Source organism: Schistocerca nitens, chromosome 2 (assembly GCF_023898315.1).
Source record: "Schistocerca nitens isolate TAMUIC-IGC-003100 chromosome 2, iqSchNite1.1, whole genome shotgun sequence".
Classification (NCBI taxonomy): domain Eukaryota; kingdom Metazoa; phylum Arthropoda; class Insecta; order Orthoptera; family Acrididae; genus Schistocerca; species Schistocerca nitens.
In genome coordinates this window covers 794,267,050-794,288,597 of record NC_064615.1, presented here as the reverse complement: position 1 = coordinate 794,288,597, position 21,548 = coordinate 794,267,050, and the positions used below count along the sequence as shown (strand labels likewise).

At 38.9% G+C, this 21,548-nt stretch overlaps 1 protein-coding gene across 4 annotated transcripts in view; it reads right to left on the bottom strand.

Moving 5' to 3' along the window:
• The window catches only part of LOC126237047 (ATP-binding cassette sub-family A member 7-like), a 607,922-nt gene that overhangs the window by 470,958 nt on the left and 115,416 nt on the right, over positions 1-21,548 (bottom strand). For all 4 annotated transcript variants that reach the window (XR_007545025.1, XR_007545024.1, XR_007545023.1 and 1 more), the window contains exon 11: positions 4,517-4,694. Coding sequence is in view for 1 of the 4 variants with exons in the window: in XM_049946811.1 (XP_049802768.1) it covers positions 4,517-4,694 (178 nt within the window). In the remaining 3 variants the exon portion in view is untranslated. The remainder of the gene's footprint in view (positions 1-4,516; positions 4,695-21,548) is intronic.

The following is a 21,548-nucleotide window of genomic DNA, read 5'->3' as shown; positions in this document are numbered from 1 at the left end:
GCCACTATACCCACCACCACTGGTCTTTAGGGTTAGTGCAGAGCCATGATTAATCTCGAAACACAAAGCAATGGCATTCATCAGCAGTCCATGCTTCCTGGTCACAGCACCACTCCAAATTAGGCTATTTTTGTTGTGGCGTTAACAGCAGCCTACGCATGAGGTGGTAATTCCGTAGTTCGGCTGCTGCTGGTCTCCGACTGATGGTGTGGGATAACATACAATGTTGGAGGGAGTCTATTACTTGTTCTTGGATGGCAGCAACAGATGTAAATGTGTGACAATACGCTTAGTGCACTATGTGGTGATTCTTGTGGTGGTCAGACATTGTAAACCAGAACTTTGGCAATGAGTCTGCCTGCCATTACAGTAACATGTTGTCCAACATACAGTGTACTTGCCCATAAACACAGATTATCTTCATTGTTGGACAAGGAGACAAGATCTTATCCTATGGCCTGGACAATCACCAGATCCCACTACTATAGATTTTTTCCCTGTAGGGCTACACAGTAATGAGACCACAGAACAAATCGAAGAAGTGGTGTGGTTAGGCGTAACATAACTGCTTGTCTTATGGTACAACATACAACAGAATACCTGAGAGAGCACAGCAAAATTGTACACAACATTGTAATTCATGCATTGAGACTGGCAGTCGTCACTCTGAATAGGTACTGCAAATGAAGCTGTAACATTTATGATGTAATTTATTTATGTCAACAACAACAACAAAAATCCTTTCCAGTTATTAGTTTCTTATCTCAAAATACAAAGTTATGGATCCTTTACCACCTACATAATTATGACCTTAAAGGTTTAGCATATCTTGTCTCATAGTTTCACACAGGAAATTTTTAATGAGGCAAAAGTGAAAATTGTATCACAAAATACTTCCCACCTCAAATCACAGTATTTATTACTGCAAAGTTAATTTCTTAGTAGCAAAGTGGCAATAAATCATTAGCAAATTCCACAAGAAGCAGGACATCCTCACTACAGATTTTGGGATCACAAAATTATTTTCCTTTGATCCCCTAAGTAAATTCAGAGACTGCCAGGATGATCCTTCAGGATCAATTACCATAGATTCAAAACTCCCACACAAAGTCTCCACTTTATGAGCTTTTTTCAGAGGTTCTTGAATGACAGTGTTGTCACTCTGTTGTGGTGGTCAACCATTTCCATGCTTGACTGCCACTTTCAGCTAGTTGCTGCCTGTTCATGTTGTTGTTGTTGTGGTCTTCAGTCCTGAGACTGGTGTGATGCAGCTCTCCATGCTACTCCATCCTGTGCAAGCTGCTTCATCTCCCAGTACCTACTGTAGCCTACATCCTTCTGAATCTGCTTAGTGTATTCATCTCTTGGTCTCCCTCTACGATTTTTACCCTCCACGCTGCCCTCCAATACTAAATTGGTGATCCCTCGATGTCTCAGAACATGTCCTAACAACCGATCCCTTCTTCTAGTAAAGTTGTGCCACAAACTCCTCTTCTCCACAATTCTATTCAATACCTCCTCATTAGTTATGTGATCTACCCATCTAATCTTCAGCATTCTTCTGTAGCACCACATTTTGAAAGCTTCTATTCTCTTCTTTTCTAAACTATTTATCGACCATGTTTCACTTCCATACATGGCTACACTCCATACAAATACTTTCAGAAATGACTTCCTCACATTTAAATCTATACTCGATGTTAACAAATTTTTCTTCTTAAGAAACGCTTTCCTTGCCATTGCCAGTCTACATTTTATATCCTCTCTACTTCGACCAATATCAGTTATTTTGCTCCCCAAATAGCAAAACTCCTTTACTACTTTAAGTGTCTCATTTCCTAATCTAATTCCCTCAGCATCACCCAACTTAATTCGACTACATTCCATTATCCTCGTTTTGCTTTTGTTGATGTTCATCATATACCCTCCTTTCAAGACACTGTCCATTCCGTTCAACTGCTCTTCCACGTCCTTTGCTGTCTCTGACAGAATTACAATGTCATCAGCGAATCTTAAAGTTTTTATTTCTTCTCCATGGATTTTAATACCTACTCCGAACTTTTCTTTTGTTTCCTTTATTGCTTGCTCAATATACAGATTGAATAACATCGGGGATAGGCTACAACCCTGTCTCACTGCCTTCCCAACTACTGCTTCCCTTTCATGTCCCTCGACTCTTATAACTGCCATCTGGTTTCTGTACAAATTGTAAATAGCCTTTCGCTCCCTGTATTTTACCCCTGCCACCTTCAGAATTTGAAAGAGTATTCCAGTTAACATTGTCAAAAGCTTTCTCTAAGTCTACAAATGCTAGAAACATAGGTTTGCCTTTCCTTAATCTTTCTTCTAAAAGAAGTCGTAGGGTCAGTATTGCCTCACGTGTTCCAACATTTCTATGGAATCCAAACTGATCTTCCCCGAGGTCGGCTTCTATCAGTTTTTCCATTCGTCTGTAAAGAATTTGCGTTAGTATTTTGCAGCTGTGACTTATTAAACTGATAGTTCGGTAATTTTCACATCTGTCAACACCTGCTTTCTTTGGGATTGGAATTATTATATTCTTCTTGAAGTCTGAGGGTATTTCGCCTGTCTCATACATCTTCCTCACCAGATGGTAGAGTTTTGTCATGACTGGTTCTCCCAAGGCTGTCAGTAATTCTAATGGAATGTTGTCTACTCCGGGGGCCTTGTTTCGACTCAGGTCTTTCAGTGCTCTGTCAAACTCTTCACGCAGTATCATATCTCCCATTTCATCTTCATCTACATCCTCTTCCATTTCCATAATATTGTCCTCAAATACATCGCCCTTGTATAGACCCTCTATATACTCCTTCCACCTTTCTGCTTTCCCTTCTTTGCTTAGAACTGGGTTTCCGTCAAAGCTCTTGATATTCATACAAGTGGTTCTTCTTTTTCCAAAGGTCTCTTTAATTTTCCTAGTGAGGTAGGCCTCTACATCCTTACATTTGTCCTCTAGCCATCCCTGCTTAGCCATTTTGCACTTCCTGTCAATCTCATTTTTAAGATGTTTGTATTCCTTTTTGCCTGCTTCATTTACTGAGCTTTTATATTTTCTCCTTTCATCAATTAAATTCAATATTTCTTCTGTTACCCAAGGATTTCTACTAGCCCTCGTCTTTTTACCTACATGATCCTCTGCTGCCTTCACTACTTCATCCCTCAGAGCTACCCATTCTTCTTCTACTGTATTTCTTTCCCCCATTCCCGTCAATTGTTCCCTTATGCTCTCCCTGAAACTCTGTACAACCTCTGGTTCTTTCAGTTTATCCAGGTCCCATCTCCTTAAATTCCCACCTTTTTGCAGTTTCTTCAGTTTTAATCTACAGTTCATAACCAATAGATTGTGGTCAGAGTCCACATCTGCCCCTGGAAATGTCTTACAATTTAAAACCTGGTTCCTAAATCTCTGTCTTACCATTATATAATCTATATGATACCTTTTAGTATCTCCAGGGTTCTTCCATGTATACAACCTTCTTTCATGATTCTTGAACGAAGTGTTAGCTATGATTAAGTTATGCTCTGTGCAAAATTCTACCAGGCGGCTTCCTCTTTCATTTCTTAGCCTCAATCCATATTCACCTACTATGTTTCCTTCTCTCCCTTTTCCTACTGTCGAATTCCAGTCACCCATGACTATTAAATTTTTGTCTCCCTTCACTACCTGAATAATTTCTTTTATCACATCATACATTTCATCAATTTCTTCGTCATCCGCAGAGCTAGTTGGCATATAAACTTGTACTACTGTAGTAGGTGTGGGCCTGTTCATATGTTGTATAATTTATTACTTTGTGATCCCTTCAGAAAGGTTCTCCATCCCTCTCTAACTAACAAACTAAGCTGGTACTCCATCTCTAATTGGTCATGGTCACAACTATGTACCTGATTCTTATTTGCATGCTCTGTGGAACACAACTGCGAGCATTCGCTTTGATATGGATTGAGTCAGTTTTACTGTAGCTGATTTATGACCTCCAACCAATATGAGATAGCTCTCATTATCATGGGAACCTCAAAGTTTTTTGGATGAATAATGAATCTAATCCAACAAAGACTGACAATTATGTGCATCCAAAGATTCCTTACATTGTATGGATTCAGTAGTTCATATCTGCCTAAAACATGCACACTTCATGATGTTGTTAAGAAAAGGAAGGAAGCTTAGAGATTAGCAGTCTATCATTAGAGATGGAGGGCTAGCTTAGTTGGTTAGTTATAGAAGGATGGAGAACCCTTCTGAGGAAATAATCCCAGCAGTCTCCGAATTTACTTTGGGGATTATTGGAAAACCCCAGCCAGAAACTGTGGACAATAATCTGAATCATGACCTTGCAAATTAAGGATTCAGTGTCCTACTGTATTGTTGAGAGACTGCAGATGTGAGAAGTGGACAAAATCACATTAACTTTGTATGTAATATTGAAGAAGTATTTCAGCTTGTCAACAGTTATCATTTCATACTATGTTAACGAAAGTGTGAAAAACCACTCACCTTAATGAACTGCATATTAGAGGTAATATTATGATAATTTTTCTTAATAATAGGAAAGGAGACATTGTTCCAAAAGTGCAACAGCTCCCTAAATTGAACTACAACCTCAAAAGATTCATTCAATTTTTGTATCACCCTCTCTACAGCAGGAGTACGTGGAGTGAACAGGATTTTCCCTCTGAAATAAAGTTGATCATGTAATATCACCAACACATTAGTAACCTACACAGCAATCACAAATACAAAAATCACATTATTTCGTGAGTTGAACTAATAACCTCTACTCACACCAGATAAGACAGCTGTGCTAACCACCTGTACAAAAGCAACCTAACAAGTTTGGATAAGGTATATGATTTTAGCTGCTAACATGATTAGATGTGAAAAAAAGGAGAACACAAAAGAAAAATAAGAAATGGGTACCACTGATTTATAGAACTACTCTGAAGATTAACCATGCCTATGCCATACAATATATCAGAGGATGACTAGCTTGTGTTTGACTACGTTTCACTTTTGTCAAGAAATATAGAACAAATAAAATGGAGAGGAGAAATACAAATACACACACGGAGTCATAAAAATGAGAGTGAGGTCATGAAAGTAGAAAATAACTTTACCAGTTGTGCAATAATTTTACCAACAAAAATTACAGCAAAGACAGAATGAAACTTACATATCTAATCCACAAACAATAAAGTCTTAGCTGACACAAATAACAAAATCTTAAATAGAAAGAGGAGAAACCAAAGAACGTGTAGCGTTAAATATATAGCATTTCTCGTCAGTAACAAATATTACCTGTCAAATCCCTTTAATTTGGGGAAAAACTGTAATAAAGCAGCTGTCATTATGTATTTGCAGTACCTATCAGTGTTACAATTGCGCATACATAAATTAATACTGGAAGGTGATTTCTTTACAAAAAGAAAAAAAAAAATTATTTTGAATGCCACAGTTTTGTTTTTGTTGTTATTGCTGCTACCTCAACTTTTTAAAATAGACAGGTGTTACCATAAAGCTCTTTTCTAACCTCTTTATTTGTTACCCAACTTACCCATTTAATTTTCAGCATTATTCTGCAACATAACATTTCAAAAATTCCTATTCTCCTCCTGTCTGTGCTGTTTATCATCCATATTCCACTTCCGTATAAAGCTACAATCCATAAAAATACTCCCTGAAAAGATTTCCTAACATTTAAATTTATGTTTGACGTTAATATACTCCTCTTGTTCAAAAACGTTTCCCTTAATGTTGCTAGTCTGTATTTTATATCCTTTTTAAGTCGATCATTATCTGTTATTTTGTTGAGCAAATAGTAGAATCTGCTCACTACTTTTATCATCTCATTTCTTAACCTACTTCCCCCTACATTACCTGAATTACTTTGACTACACTCCATTGCCATTTTTTTGCTTTGATTGGTGTTAATCATATAACTTCTTTTCAAAACATTATTCATTGCATTCCCAGTCCTTTGCCATGCCATCACTGGCAGAATTACTGTATCATTAGCAAGCCTTCTAAGCTCTTGTTTCTTCTCTCTGAACTTCAATTTCTTTTTCAAATTTCTCCATTGTTTCCTTTCTATACAGACTGAATCACTTGGGAGATAGGCTATACCCAGACTCATTCTCGTCTCAGCATTTGCTATGCTCTCCAACTCACATAACTGCAGTCGGGTTTTCATACAAGTCATAAATAACCTTTCACTCCCTCTGTTTTATTCCTGATAACATCAGAATTCCAAAAAGTGTATTGCAGTCAACACTGTCTAAACACTTTTAATGATCTATAAACGCTATGTACACTTAAGTGGCAACAGTCATGGGATACCTCTTAATATCGTGTCAGACCTCCTTTTGGTCAGCGTAGTGCCTGGACTCAACAATTTGTTGTAAGTCCCCTGCAGAAATATTGAGCCAGGCTGCCTCCATAGGTGTCCATAACTGTGAAAGTGTTGCTGGTGCAGGAGTTTGGCATGAACAGACTTCTCGATTATGTCCCATAAATGTTCAATGGGATTCATGTCAAGTGATCTGGGTGGCCACATCATTCACTGAAATTGTCCCAAACATTTTACAAACAAAATCATGAATAACTGTGTCTCGATGATGTGGTGCAGTGTCAGCTATACAGATTCCATCTTTCTTTGGGACCATGAAGTCCATGAATTGCTGCAAATGGTCTCCAAGTAGCCAAACAATAGTGTGTTAGCCCACACTATTATGGAGCTACCACTAGCTTACACAGTGCCTTGTAGACAACTTTTGTCCGTGGCTTCGTGGGGTCTGTGCCACACTAGAACCCTACCTTCAGCTCTTACAAACTGAAACTGGGACGCATATGATGAGGCCACAGTTTTCTAGTCATTTAGGATCCAACCGATATGGTCATGTGCCTAGGAGGGGCGCTGCAGGCGACATCATGCTGTTAGCAAAGGCACTCGCATTAACTGTCTGTTGCCATAGCCCATTAATGCCACACTTCACCACACTGTCCTAACGGATACATTCATCATATGTTCCACATTGATTTCTATGGTTATTTCATGCACTGTTGATTGTCTGTCAGCACTGAAATTTGGTATTCTCAGCAGACTCTTGACACTGTGGGTCTTGGAATATTGAATTCCCTAATGATTTTCAAAATGGAAGTCCCATATGTCTAGCTGCAGCCACCATTACACTTTCAAGAGTCTGTTAATTCCCTTCATGCAACCATAATCATATCGGAAACTTTTCACATGAATCACCTGAGTACAAATGACAGCTCCACCAATGCACTGTCCTTTCATACCCTGTGTGCGCAACACTGCTGCCCTCTGTATATGTGTATATCACTATCCCATGAGTTTTGTCACCTCAGTGTATAAGGGTTTGCCATTGTTCATTCTATCATCTGAGATAAAATGTGGAGTCAGTATTGCATGATCCATTTAGACATTTCTCCAGAATCCAAATTGATGTTCCCCAAGGTCAGCTTCTACATGTAATTCCACTGTCCTGTAGCTAATTCATGTTAGTACTTTTCAACAACAACTTATTAATAATATGAAATTGTGGGTCCAGCTTGACATTGTTTTATGCAAACACAGACCAACAAAAGAGTTCACGTTATAAAACTGACTTATTAAACTGACGATTCAGTAAGACTCACACATTTCTGCATCTGTCTTCTTTGGTACTGAGATTATTACACTCTTCTGGAACTCTGGTGATGTTTCATGTGCCTTATATATTCTGCATACCAAGTTTCAGTTTTTTCATAATTGCTTCTTCACGGATCTTAATAATTCTTGAGGAATGTAGTCTACTCCAAGTGCCTTGTTTTGAATTAGGTGTTTCAGTGCACTGTCAAATATGTCCCACAGTACCACATTGCCCATCTCCATTATCCAATTCTTTCATTTCCATAAAATAGCCTTTATGTTTCTTTCCATTACATTGCCCCTGTATTTATTCCTTCCATGGTTCAGCCTTCTCTTCTTTTTTATGTACTGGCTTGTTGATGCTCTTGATGTTCATACAATAGCTCCTCTTTTTCTCTCCAACAATTTCTTCACTTTTCCTATAAGTGCCATCACATTTCTCTTCCAGCCATTCCTACTTTGCAATATTCCACTTTCCTTCTCTCTCTCTCTTTCTTTCTCTCTCTCTCTCTCTCTCTCTCTCTCTCTTTCTCTCTCTTTTAGAAATCTGCATTTCCTTTTAACTGTTTCACTGCCAGCATTTTTATATTTCCTTCTGTTGTAAATTAAATTTAACTTGTGTTATCCAAGGATTTCAGCTAGGCCTTATTTTTTTCCTTACTATTCCTTTTCTCACAACAATAAGTCACTGTCAAATGCTTGCTTTGAAATTTTAAACAATCTGTGGTTGTTTCAAGTTATTCGTATCTCACCTTCTTAATTTCCAATCCTTTATTCGTGATTTCTTTATAGTTTGTCCATATTTTGTAAGCATTATATTATAAGCAGATTCCACACCTCCTCCTGGAAATATTTACCACTTTAAAATATTACTAGTCCAATAAGAGGAAAGCCACTGTGTTTATTGATTAGCAGTAAACACAACAACGATGGTTTATAGACAAATATCAGAAAAAATGGTAACCCTATTTTTCTGGCCTAATCTACAGAAAGAATCATTTGTTCATAGAATCAGTTCACACTCAAAATAAAAATATGAAATTGTTTATGTTCTGCTAGAACTTTTTTGTTTATGTTGTGACCTAGCTTTTGATTATGAGGTATTGTACACTGAAAGTGTGAAACATACACAAATATTTTATACCAAGAACAGTTCCACATTTGTCACTGTTGTAAGACTGGTTTGAAAAGCTAGAAGTAGATTGCCAGTTATGAAAATCCAGTGGTAAGACTGTAATATTGCTACATCTGTGTCCTACATCTGCAAGCTGCTTTATGACAAATTGGCTTGCTCCATGTACAATGCTTGGGACAACACTTTTTAGGTGTGTGTGAGACAACAAGTGGGCATTTTTGTCGCAACACTGCCCAGATAAGTATATCTGGAACCCCAGCCCAGCCATAGATCATCTGCACTGGGGACTTGTCTCCACATCACCCACCATTAGGCATGTCAGACTTGGTTTCTGATCTGACTACCCCCAGTGCTGTACTGTGCATGAACTTCCGGCCTAACTTAGACTTCAGTTTAGTATCGATGTAGTCCAGCACCAGCCAGCTGCCACCTCTGACCACACTGGCTATTACACATGTCAAAGCACTGCTAGTGCCAGCTAATCTAATGCTTTTATGCGTTGAACCAAGTCCACTTTCGTGGAGCCATTCAGCGCATACCCACACCTACCACCCCGTCATCTCTGGAGGTCTTGGGTTTGTCCCGGGCCATTTCAAGTACGGGCTGCCTCTTGTCAGCCTGCCGACAGTGCTTGCTGCTGACTGATTCTCCATGGCAGGCTGTACTGTCACTGCATACTCAGCAAGGCTGACACAGCTGACTGGTGCCAGCATTGCCAACATCGCATTCCATCTTAGTGGTTCCTCAATATGAGCAATGGCTGACTTTGCTGTATATAATGAGCCACCAATAAAAGCTCTGCATCATCAGAGATCATTCTCTGGCTGCTCCATCGCCACATACCCGACATTACGCATTCCCTGAGGTCACCCAAACTCGCATCCTGATAGTAATGTGGTCTTTCCGCTGTCCTCAGGTGACTACGTAGAGGTCAGCAACCTGGACTGCTACACTTTTCTATCAGAAGTGCTGACAGAAACCGTGAGTGACATCACGGGGGCATCAGTCTATGACGACACTTCAACATGGTGAGTGCACTACACCATTTTTTTACCCTTGTGGTTTGGTGTTGGTTCCTTTCCTGTTGAATATTTTCCTTTTATTGTAGGCACAGGCTTTGAAATATCTGAAATGGGAGTAGAGGTCACCTGCACTGACCATTCTACACCTTACTAAATCAAATGGTACAGATGCAGGTAGACAATACAGAATTACGCAACCAGTTAGAGGCATTGAAGAAAGACACAAGAGAACAATCCTTATTCATTACAATGACATCCATCATAAACGTTAATACTGCTAGCTTAGTTTCTCCATTTTCTGGTAATACAGCAGAGTATGAGTTGGCGTTTGTGAATATCTTATTAACTTCTGCTAAGCAGGGATGTTGATCAGAGGAACATTTATTGCACATGTCTAAATTATGTCTGGTGGGAGATGCTAAGTCATACATGCTGTAGAATGAGGAGTTACAGAATGCACCTGTGTCCAAGAGTCTAAGAGCAGGATAGTTACAACACAGAAAGAAGAACATCTGTAAGCATTATAGGGATAAATGAAACAATGTGTCACAGAAACAGGGGGAGTGTATTCAGAACTTTGTAGACAGGATTTAGAAATTAAATGTCAAGACTTGGGAGTTAACAGAGAGCAATGTCACTAAAGGGTCATTCTGAAAGAGGCAGAACAGAGATCATTTGACAAATTTTTGGGAGGATGCCTCACACAGTATCAAGTACGGACGAAATTCCCAAAGACTTGACAGAAGCCGGAGGGACTGCAAAAGCATTGGAAGAAGTATACGCAGTCACCTGAGTCAAGATAGAAGGGGAATTTTTTCAGCACAAGTCCAATGTTGTCCTTGTGGGCAGACATGCCATATAAGGTAAGGATGTCATCGGCCAACACATAAGAAATGTAGACAAGTAGGGCATCAGGAATGAGACTGCAGACAGAAAGTTAATAAGAGGCATGACAGAGACACATGGAATGGGAATAGTAACCCACCATTAAATGGCAGTTGGGGCTTCATGGTCACTGAGCACCACTCCCAGTAGTTGTACTCACTTCCTTACTCTAACTTTACAGTTAGTTTTCGGCCTCATCAAGTTGTCTCCTCCACAGCATTCTGTTCTTGGCATCATCTTCCTTTGCTCCAATTATCTGAAGATTCTCGGCTGCCTGGTCCCTCCATCTTATTTGCAGTCTGTCTGGAGGTCTGCATTCTTTGGGTTTCTTCTCTGACACTTCATTCAATCTTGATCCCTCTGCTGCACTACAGATGTGGCCGGCCCATTATTTGCTCCCTATATCTTCCACAGCATTTAATTTTCAAAACCATTTGTCTTCCTCTCTGTATACTTATCTATTTTCCATTTTTCTGCCCCATATAGTAATACTGGTCTGATTCTAGTTTCATAAATCCATATTTTGGTTCCTCTTGAAAAAATTTTGGATGATAGAAATGTGCTGAGTGAATGTGAAGCTCTAGATAATGCACTGATCCTCATTTCTATTTCTTGTTTCTTATCATTTCTGGTGTTTACTATAGCCCCCAGACTTATCTGTTCTTCAAACATTTGGTTATCAATCTGCATGGTTTCCTGTCTTCTTGTGTTTTAATTTCTACCCTCACAAATTTTGTTTTGGCGTCATTTATCTCTAATCCAACTTCCTTTGTTTTTTGCAATAGCTTTCCTGCCAGTATTTTCAGGTCATCTGCTTCAATCACTGCATCCAGTGCTTTCTGTGTTACTTTGGTGAACATGAGTTGTGATATTCCTTCTCCTTGTCTGACTCCTATTTATATGTCAAAAGCTGTGGAATATTCTCCATCCACTTTAATAACCCCTTTGGAGTCTTCCAGTGTAACTTTTACCAGATTTGTAATCTTCTTGGGTATTCCAAACTTCTATATTCTATTCCACAACTTTTCTCTGCTTATGCTGTCATAGGATTTCTGAAAATTGCAAACAATACTTGCACTATTCTGTTGTATTCCCAGTATTTTGATATGACTTCAATACAATTATCAGATCAAATCTTCATAAATCCAGTTATTTTTCATCTATTACTTATTTTAAATGTGGTTCCAAACTTTTTTGGAGAATGTTGGAGAACACTTTCTAGGCTAATTAATGAGATGCCTCTACAATTTCTGCATTCTTGCTTACATACCCTTTTTATGGACTGATACTACAATCACATCTTTACACTCAGCTGACACCGTTTCTTCATTTCAAATGTTGGTAACAAGTTTATTTTTTTGTTTCGCAAATGTATCTCCTCCATTTTTAAGTAGATCAGCAGGTGTTACATCTCTCCCTGGAGCTTTGTTGTTTTATAGTACTCTGATTGTGCCTACTGTATCTTTCATTGTCGGCAGTGCAACTAAGGGCTCTATGTTTTGATATTTATACTGTTCCTCCATTTATGGTTGTTCTTCCATTTCTGTAACATCTAAAAGCTCCTTAAAATATTCTTTCCAAATTTCCATATCTTTTGTTCTTTTCAATACTGTATTGCCACTTTTTGGGTTTTGTTTCTCAATCGGTAAAAACAAAACCTTTATAGGATCACTTTGTTGTCCAACTGTTGAGACCCCTTTTTCTCAGTAACAGGTACAAGTAGGCCTACAGTTCCTTGGCCAAGTGAAAACTTCAAGCTTGTAAGTCAATGCAGTCAAAAGATACAGCCATATATGTCACACTTTTTGATACTCACAAACTCACTCACCAAAACCTGTAGAGTACCTCCCATTAACTTAGAATCATTAAATTTGACTTGGCAGAGTAAAAACTGCAAGCTTCTAAGTCAATGCAATCAAAAGATATGGCCATATACTTCATATATCTTGATACTCGCAAACTCACTTGTCATAACCTATAGCTGAACTATCTACATACATGTTTGGCCTGATAGTCTAGTGGTAAAGGGCATACCTTCAAACTGAGAGGTCATAGGATTGAATCTTGGTCACAGGTTTGCTAGTCATGTTTTAACCTAGCCTTCACCTCCCTATGATGTGAGGAGGCACCAGAAACAATACATGATTCAGATTCTGTGTTAAACTATAGGTCTCCTTTCCTCAGTCGGATAATTGGGGTAGGATACATATATGAAAGTTGCTGAAGTGATATGCAATAGAAAGGCTTGTGCCAGGCCATTGAACCACACAAAATTATCATTATTATTATTCTCATCTATATACATAATTAAGTTTATATGGAACCCTCAGAGCATGAGTCCTACTTGCATTTGTCCAGAATTTATCTTTAATGCCATACATTAGTAGTGGTACGCACCCTTTTCTGATGAACATAATTAACCCTTAAAAAATCTCTCACATTCCCTATAGCTTTATTCTTTTCTATTTTTTTAATTAGTTTTTCCACATGTTTCTCTTTTCCCTCTGAGAAAATTTTTGATTCTCTGTTAACATTTTCATATGCTTCTTTGCCTTCGTCGGACTCTTCCTGTATGTGTTTTTCCTCGGAGAACCATGGATTTTTCTTTCTTCTTTCTTTTTTCTGAATACTTCTACTGTTACCTCTCCCACATCTGTTTTCATCATTTCTCACTGGCCTTCAATGCTGCAGTTGTCTTCTACTGTTAGAAGTTAAAATCTATTTTGAAGCTTAATGACAAATTCCTGTGCCTTGTCACTATCTTTCAGTATGTCTACATAAAAATTCCATTCTTTTATGCTCTTTCATCCCCTTGGCTTTTCTATAACTATTTGTTGTCATACCTTGGTGACGAGTAAGTTACAGTCTGCCTTGGCTCCTCCTACATTTTTCACATCAATTAGACTGCTTCATGCCTTTGGTCTACCAAGAAATGGTCTATATGGTTTTTTTGTTTTGCTATCACACAATACCAAAGTTCAAGGGCACCCATCACCCGTACAATAATTTGGGGGGGGGGGGGGGAGGCATGACCTGGGCATACATAGTATATTTAATACTTGGAAGACGAATGGTGACTTGCAAGTAGTCATAAAAAAGTTCCAGTTCCGACCCTGTTAAGAACCTACATGATACCAATTTTTAAGTCATTTTCTTGAAAGAAAAGCACCTGACTATATTCTACATCTTTTCATGCTCCTGAGAGCTAGGGAAGAGAGAGAGGAGGGGAGGGGAGGTGGGGGGGAGTGGCCCACTCTTGGCCCCAGGTATTGGTGCCCATGCCTCAACAGTCTTGTGAATGTCCGTCCTTGGAAAGTAGGTGCCCATAAATTTTTAGGTTGGCTGCACTTGCACAACTATGTAGTCTCACTCCATTATCATTACTTTCAATATGGAAGCTTTCTATACCTGCTATTTCCTTCCAAGTAGTCTCCCTTCCGACATTAGCATTGGCATCTCTAACAATGAGATTCATATCACATCCTGCTGTCTTACTTAACTCTTCAAGTATATTACAGAAACTGTCTGTCTTTTCGTCCTCCATTACCTCAGTTGGGGCATGTAGTGTAATTATCGTTATATTCGTGAATCTACCTCTTAGCCTAAAAATTATTCTGTCATCAATTGGTTGAAAATCAGTTACTGCCATTGCTATTCTTGTACTCACCACAAAACCTACACCCTTCTGGAAATTTACATCTTCCGATCCACTGTAATATAGAATGTGTTTGCATCATTCTGATTTTCTTATTCCTAGGTTTCTAATTTCTTGCAGTGCTACTGGATCCATTTCATATTTGTCCAAGTCCTTCACACAGATTATTGAGAATCCCAGGTGTTGCCAAACTTCTGATGTTCCATGTTCCAAACCTTAAGTCCTGTTTGTAAGCCATTTTTGATATTTTTTGTTTCCTGTTTCATCCGAGGCATGTTTTTGGCATTTCAAAAAATTCTTTTTTATGGGATGCGTTGTTAGCCCAGTGCCCAACCCTGAACCTGGGGGACTAGTCCAGTAATTTTTTCACAATGAATATTTTATTTTCTCACTACCCTCCAACTCTGACGGCAGCATACCCATCGAGCTTTCTCCATTTCCAATGAGGAGATACTCAATGGAGATAACTGGCAAATACCCACTAAATATAAGAACAACTAAAACATGCGCAGTGGTGGAATTTTGGTTAGATAGCTTAGTGGATGGAAGTAAACAACTTTTTATCGTACATGGGTTTGCAGGTGTCTGTGACAGCTTTGGATCTCATGGTGAAAAGAAGGTAGGTCCACCCTGATGTAGGTCATGTAGAGTACACTCACTAGGTTCAGTGGTAAAGAATTTTTGGGCCTGTATGAAAATTTTGCTTCATATAGCCAAAAGGTTAATCCCTAGTGTAAGGGGAACCATTTAAACTCCATGCGCAGCAACTAAGGATCAATTACCATGATAATGTACAAGAAGGTGTAGGAAAACAACTAGGGGAGGTGAGAACTAGTTTGATGGCAAATGAGTTGTGTGTGGAAAATTTGGAGTTAGATAAAGTGCGATGTTTCGTACACAGCAGTGTGGTTCAAGTACGGAAATTAGATTGTGATCAGCTTATGCCCATTGCAACAGGTACCTTTGGGACCATGGACACAGAGTTGTCTAAAGGGTTGGCAGTAGCGAATTTGGATATTTCAGAGGAAGATTATTTGGATACAGCAAATTTGGACCCTACATTTAAGCAAGCCACAAGTACAGCTGCTTTACGGTACAAGGGAAGCACTTGAAAGGATCAGAAAAGTTAGCAATGGAGCATATGTTATCAGAGTTTGAAGATTTGTTTGATTCTCATGGACCACTGCCAAACACCCCAACAACACAACACACAAACCCAACTGGGAATAAGCCAACTGTGTATTGTAGACCATACCACAAGCCTCATCACCTCCAACCGCTGATGGACAAATTTATTCATGAGCTGTTAGGAGATTGTATTATTGAGGAAAGGACAAACCCCTAGGGAGGCACCAGACGGGATCAGCCCAAAGGAGAGTATGGATTGAACCATAGCTTATTGTTTTTGTTGTGATTACAGGTATCCTAATATGCTTATGATTCCAGACGCTTATCTGATACCAAATGTAACGGAAACTTTGGACAATGTGAGGCAGTGCAAATATTTTTCTACCACTGCCCTGCAGAGTAGCTACAAATAGTGCCAGGGGATCGCCCAAAAACAGCATTTGTGGTTTCATCAGAGCATTATCAATATACAATGATTTTGTTTTCTCTTTTGTGGGGCCACACTAATGTAGAATTTTTGAAATGATATAACCACCATTTGACTGCATACAGTATATTTATTTCACAATCTAGATTTCAGCCTTAGACTATTTTCAAGTGCCACATTTTCAAAAAACATCCATGTGTCTCACTCAGGTCAGAAGTTTTTTGATGCTGTAGCACTTGAAAATGGCCTAAGGCCAAAATCTAGATTGTGAAGTAAATATACTCTACACAGTCAAATGGCGGTAATGTTGTTGTTGTGGTCTTAAGTCCAGACACTGGTTTGATGCAGCTCTGCATGCTACTCTATCCTGTGCAAGCTTCTTCATCTCACAGTACCTACTGCAACCTACATCCTTCTGAATCTGTTTAGTGTATTCATCTCATGGTCTCCCTCTACAATTTTTACCCTCCGCACTGCTCTCCAATTCTAAATTGGTGATTCCTTGATGCCTCGGAATATGTCTTACCAATCGATCCCATCTTCTAGTCAAGTTGTCCCACCAATTTCTCCTCTCCCCAATTCTATTCAGTACCTCCTCCTCATTAGTTATGTGATCTACCCATCTAATCTTCAGCATCCTTCTGTAGCACCACATTTCGAAAGCTTCTATTCTCTTTTTGTCTAAACTACTTATCGTCCATGTTTCACTTCCATACATGGCTACACTCCATACAAATACTTTCAGAAAAGATTTCCTGACACTTAAATCTATACTCGATATTAACAAATTTCTCTTCTTCAGAAACGCTTTCCTTGCCATTGCCAGTCTACATTTTACATCCTCTCTACTTCGACCAACATCAATTATTTTGCTCCCCAAATAGAAAAACTCATTTACTACTTTAAGTGTCTCATTTCCTAATCCAATACCCTCAGCATCACCCCATTTAATTCAACTACATTCCATTATCCTCATTTTGCTTTTGTTGATGTTCATCTTATATCCCCCTTTCAAGACACTGTCCATTCCATTCAGCTGTTCTTCCAGGGCCTTTGCTGTCTCTGACAGAATTACAATGTCATCGGCGAACCTCAAAAAGTTTTAATTTCTTCTCCATGGATTTTAATTCCTACTCCAAATTTTTCTTTTGTTTCCTTTACTGCTTGTTCAATATACAGATTGAATAACATTGGGGGTAGGCTACAACCCGTCTCACTCCTTTCCCAACCACTGCTCCCTTTCATGTCCCTGAACTCTTATAACTGCCATCTGGTTTCTGTACAAATTGTAAATGGCCTTTCGCTCCTTGTATTTTACCCCTGCCACCTTCAGAATTTGAAAGAGAGTATTCCAGTCAACATTGACAAAAGCTTTCTCCATGTCTACAAGTGGTAGAAACATAGCTTGACCTTTCCTTAATATATTTTCTAAGATAAGTCATAGGGTCAGTATTGCCTCACGTGTACCAACATTTCTATGGAATCCAAACTGATCTTCCCCGAGGTCGGCTTCTACTAGTTTTTCCATTCGTCTGTAAAGAATTCGCGTTAGTATTTTGCAGCCGTGACTTATTAAACTGATACTTCAGTAATTTTCACATCTGTCAACCCCTGCTTTCTTTGGGATTGGAATTATATTCTTCTTGAAGTCTGAGAGTATTTCACCTGTCTCATACATCTTGCTCACCAGATGGTAGAGTTTTGTCAGGACTGTCTCTACCAAGGCCGTCAGTAATTCTAATGTAATGTTGTCTACTCCCGGGACCTTGTTTCAACTTAGGTCTCTCAGTGCTCTGTCAAACTCTTCAAGCAGTATCATATCTCCCATTTCATCTTCGTCTGCATCCTCTTCCATTTCCATAATATTGTCCTCAAATACATCGCCCTTGTATAGACCCTCTATATACTCCTTCCACCTTTCTGCTTTCCCTTCTTTGCTTAGAACTGGATTTCCATCCAAGCTCTTGACATTCATGCAAGTGGTTCTTTTTTCTCCAAAGGTCTCTCTAATTTTCCTGTAAGCAGTATCTATCTTATCCCTAGTGATATATGCCTCTACTTCCTTACATTTGTTCTCTAGCCATCCCTGCTTAGCCATTTTTCACTTCCTGTCGATCTCATTTTTGAGACGTTTGTATTCCCTTTTGCCTGCTTCATTTACTGCATTTTTGTATTTTCTCCTTTCATCAATTAAATTCAGTATCTCTTCTGTTACCCAAGGATTTCTATTAGCCCTCGTCTTTTTGCCTACTTGATCCTCTGCTGCTTTCACTATTTCATCTCTCAAAGCTAACCATTCTTCTTCTACTGTATTTCTTTCCCCCATTCTTGTCAATTGTTCCCTAAAGCTCTCCATGAAAATCTCTACAACCTCTGGTTCTGTTAGTTTATCCAGGTCCCATCTCCTTAAATTCCCATCTTTTTGCAGTTTCTTTAGTTATAATCTACAGTTCATAACCAATAGATTGTGGTCAGAGTCCACATCAGCCCCTGGAAATGTCTTACAATTTAAACCCTTGTTCCTAAATCTCTGTCTCACCATTATATAATCTACCTGAAACCTGTCAGTATCTCCAGGCTTCTTCCATGTATACAACCTTCTTTTATGATTCTTGAACCAAGTGTTAGCTATGATTAAGTTAAGCTCTGAGCAAAATTCTACCAGGCGGCTTCCTCTTTCATTCCTTACCCCCATTCCCTAATATAGTTTCGAAAATTGTTAACATCGGCGTACACAATTTGTATTAAAGAACATTCCAGCCACATTTCAGCATTTCTTAGACTGAGTTCTGTGAGGACTGAAACCTACACAATGTATGGTGTATTTACATCACATATCTTCCTGACAAAATAATGAAGCAGAATGTCTTAAGGCTAAAAGAAGTGTTTGAGCAATTGTACCCAGTGCACTTAACGTGTAGAGAAATGTCACTTTGTGATAGAGGAAGTGCAGTACTTGGGGCACGTAATTCATTGCGAGGGAGTCTTGAATGGACCTCAGGATAATAAAAGCCACACAGGATTTTCCAATGCCATGGATGGAAAAGGAACTGCAATCTTTTCTAGGGTTAGCAAATCACTAGCGTATATTTGAACCAAAATTTGCAGAAGTTGCACAGTTGCTAACTCATGTGTTAAGAAGGGGTTAAATTTCAAAGGTCAAAAGAGTGCGAAAGAGTGTTTGGTCGACTGAAGGAATTGTTAAAAACTGGACTGGTACTGGTTTTCCCGAATTATGAGAAGGAATTTGTGCTCTCCCACAACACACGCGATAATGCTCTCAGGTACGTACTGGGCCAAGTTGTGAACAGCTCAGAACGTCTGGTTGCCTATGCACCATGACAGCTGAGTAAAGTGGAAAAAACTACTCTACAACCAAGAAGTAAATGCTGAGTGCATTATGGTATTACTTGTATGTAAGGAAATTAAGAGTCATCATATGGCCTTGAAGTGGCTTTAGGGTTAAAAGACCCATCAGGTAGATTAATGCACTGATTGCTTACTCTCAGTGAATTTGATCTTCAGGCAGATGGCTTCAGTCTAATGATTTGTATATTACAAAGAGTGGGCCACACAACTGTGGAATGGCAGAAAACCCAGGCTCAGCTTTTTGCAATGGAAACATGACTCATTATGTACAATGGACTGTTATGGAGCCAAACCAAACTTGGACCTTGTGTTGTTGTACCAGCCATGCTGCAGGAGGAAGTAATCAGACAGGTACTTGATTATATGTTAGCTAGCCATGGGGGCCATAGAACCACAGAACGATATATAGCAATGTTGGTATCAAACATGGAGACAGGGCGTAGGATGGCACATAAAAAACAGTTTACCATGCACATAATTTGGTGAGTAAAGTCACCAATGAATTCCATCACACAGATTACCAGAACCCAGTAAACCATTTGAGATGATCCGTTTGGACATCTTGGGTCCTTCTGGGCAAACGCCAGAGGGAAATCATTGTGTGTTAACAATAATACATTATTTTTCATGTCATGTGGAGATGGTAGCTGCTCCAAGTCAACAAGCTGACACAGTACCATATTTTACATACTATAAGACGCACCTTTTTCTTCGAAAAATTGCCTCCAAAATTCAAGTGTGTTTTATACTCTCACCTGCCTTAAAATGGCCATGTTGTCAATGCTGCAGGAAACTTATCTCTACTTGGTAACACAGGATTCAATTGTCAGCAGCAGTGCACCAATGTGACGAACATTAGTTGCGGGGATTCACAAGCTTGCTTACACTGTCTCCCTCCCTCCCTGTCATCACAAACCCAGAACACTGTCTAGCCTATGATGTGTATTTGCAGTCTACGGTGCCAGTGAACTTGAATTGGAAATGATTTGTGTTATCAGTAGTAGTACAATATTTTTGTTAGTAGCTACTTTTGTAATGGAAAAAAATTAAAGGTATTCATGTGATGTGGACTATAAATTGAAAGTCACAGCATATGCAGAAGAACATGGAAACACAGCAGCTGAGCGGCATTTCAGCCCTCCACCAATAAAAGAAACCATCACGACTGGCTGGCTACTAACGAAGAACTGCAAAAAATGTGGAAGACTAAATGTGCAAAAAGAGGACTGAATGCAAAATGGCCAAAACCAGAAGATGATGTTTTGAAATGGGTTCAAGAACACGAATTAATATAAAAAGAATTCAAATATATGCTCATAAGCTAGCACTACAGTGGAACTTAACAGATTTTAAGGGTGGAGTTGGCCAGTGTTACAGGTTTAGGAAGCATCATGGACATAGCATGCAAACAAAACCCAAACTATCTCAGGAAATGCCGTAAGAGTATGAAGAGAAAACATTATCTTTATTATTGAACACTGAAAGAAAACCAATGTGTCATTAAGCCAAATAGCGAATACAGCTGAAACTCCTCTGATATTTAATGCGTCGAGTAAAAGAAATGTTGCCATGAAAGGTGCCAAAATTGTAAATATAAAAACAAGTTGACATGAAAAAATGCACTACAATGTTGCCCTTTCATGTTGTGCTGATGGTCCTAAACGTAATCCAATGATCATTTTCAAGCACAAAACAATGCCAAAACCTTCTGAAATACCGCCAGGTGTTGATGTTCATACACATGACAAGGGCTGGATGGACAAGGCTAAAATTATGGATTAACAGAGTATGGGAGAGAAGGAAAGGTGCTTTACTGAAAAGGAGTTCTCTTCTTGTGCTAGATAAGTTTAGTATTCATCTGAAAAATTCTGTGAAAGAGAAACAGTCACAGCCTAGAGTGAGAGAAGATATTATTGTTAAATCTTCCATGAAGTGTGGCATGAGTAACACTCTCAATGGCAGTGAAGGCCACCTTATATATGAAGAGGACAATGATGCCAATGAAGAGGAGGAGGAACAAGAAGAAGAAGAAGAAGAAGAAAGTTCAAATGATGATTTTCAGGAATGTAACTGGTGAGTTCAGTTTTATAAACTAAGATATTTTTTTCAGTCTGGCTTCGCAATCTAACAATAAAAATGGTAAAAATGTTATTTTTTTAAAAACTGCTTAAAAATTATGGTGTGTCTAGTAGTCCATAGCATCTTATACTTCATAAGATATGGTATGACAAGTATGGGCCAACAGTTGGTTTCTAAA